The sequence below is a fragment of the Sinocyclocheilus anshuiensis genome, unplaced genomic scaffold (genome assembly GCF_001515605.1).
Source record: "Sinocyclocheilus anshuiensis isolate Anshui unplaced genomic scaffold, SAMN03320099.WGS_v1.1 scaffold572, whole genome shotgun sequence".
Taxonomy (NCBI): domain Eukaryota; kingdom Metazoa; phylum Chordata; class Actinopteri; order Cypriniformes; family Cyprinidae; genus Sinocyclocheilus; species Sinocyclocheilus anshuiensis.
Window position 1 is genome coordinate 317,016 of NW_015555778.1, and position 748 is coordinate 317,763.

A 748-nucleotide genomic window follows, 5' to 3' on the forward strand; every position below is an offset into this window, starting at 1 on the left:
GAGTCTAGGCCATGTGCATATATTTGTTGTAGGGCAAATCTGAAAAGAAGGAAGACCAAACAGCTAGCAAGGTACTCTTCAGCATCAGACATTATGGGTAGTGATAATCGGGTTTTCAGTAAGCTTTCCGCGAGTCTTCTGTGACATATGCATCTACTCTATTTAAAGTCCTATTTGCAAGTATATTGTCCAAGCGGATATAAATTAATATTTAAAAAGTACCTTTTGAGTTTCAGTTGCCAGTTGCTGAAGGGAAGGTGATGCTGTGGCCTGCAGGGATCCAGGGGCTCTGACGGGGCTGTGCAGGCTGACATAAGCTACTGCCCTGCTCTGAAGAACCACTGCATTCTCCTCTAAAAATAGCAAACAAATGGAAGAAAATATGGTAATATCACATGTACACAATTATATTGAATGTAACATTCTCAAAAAAAAAAAAATAGACTATATGTTCACATTCTGGTAATACTGCTGGATTATATTTTTCTTCAACCATAACAATTAAACAACCCAACTAATCAATTAACTAACTAACTGGGAGTCTAAGCCATGTACAACGATTTGTAGTAAAGGGGGATGTGAAGCCTGATTTATACAAATAAATAAATAAAATTGAACAAACAAACAAATAACCACCTCTATATCTTTTTTAGGAGTCTAGGTCATGTGCACAGATTTGTAGTAAAGGGGGATGTGAAGCCTTTTTTTTTAAATAAATAAATAAATATAAAAATTGAAATGAATAAAA

At 35.3% G+C, this 748-nt stretch overlaps 1 protein-coding gene across 1 annotated transcript in view; it reads right to left on the reverse strand.

Moving 5' to 3' along the window:
• The window catches only part of LOC107674503 (inactive N-acetylated-alpha-linked acidic dipeptidase-like protein 2), a 113,449-nt gene that overhangs the window by 3,110 nt on the left and 109,591 nt on the right, over positions 1-748 (reverse strand). The window contains exon 9 of the mRNA XM_016468490.1: positions 223-351. Within this exon, the coding sequence (XP_016323976.1) occupies positions 223-351 (129 nt within the window). The remainder of the gene's footprint in view (positions 1-222; positions 352-748) is intronic.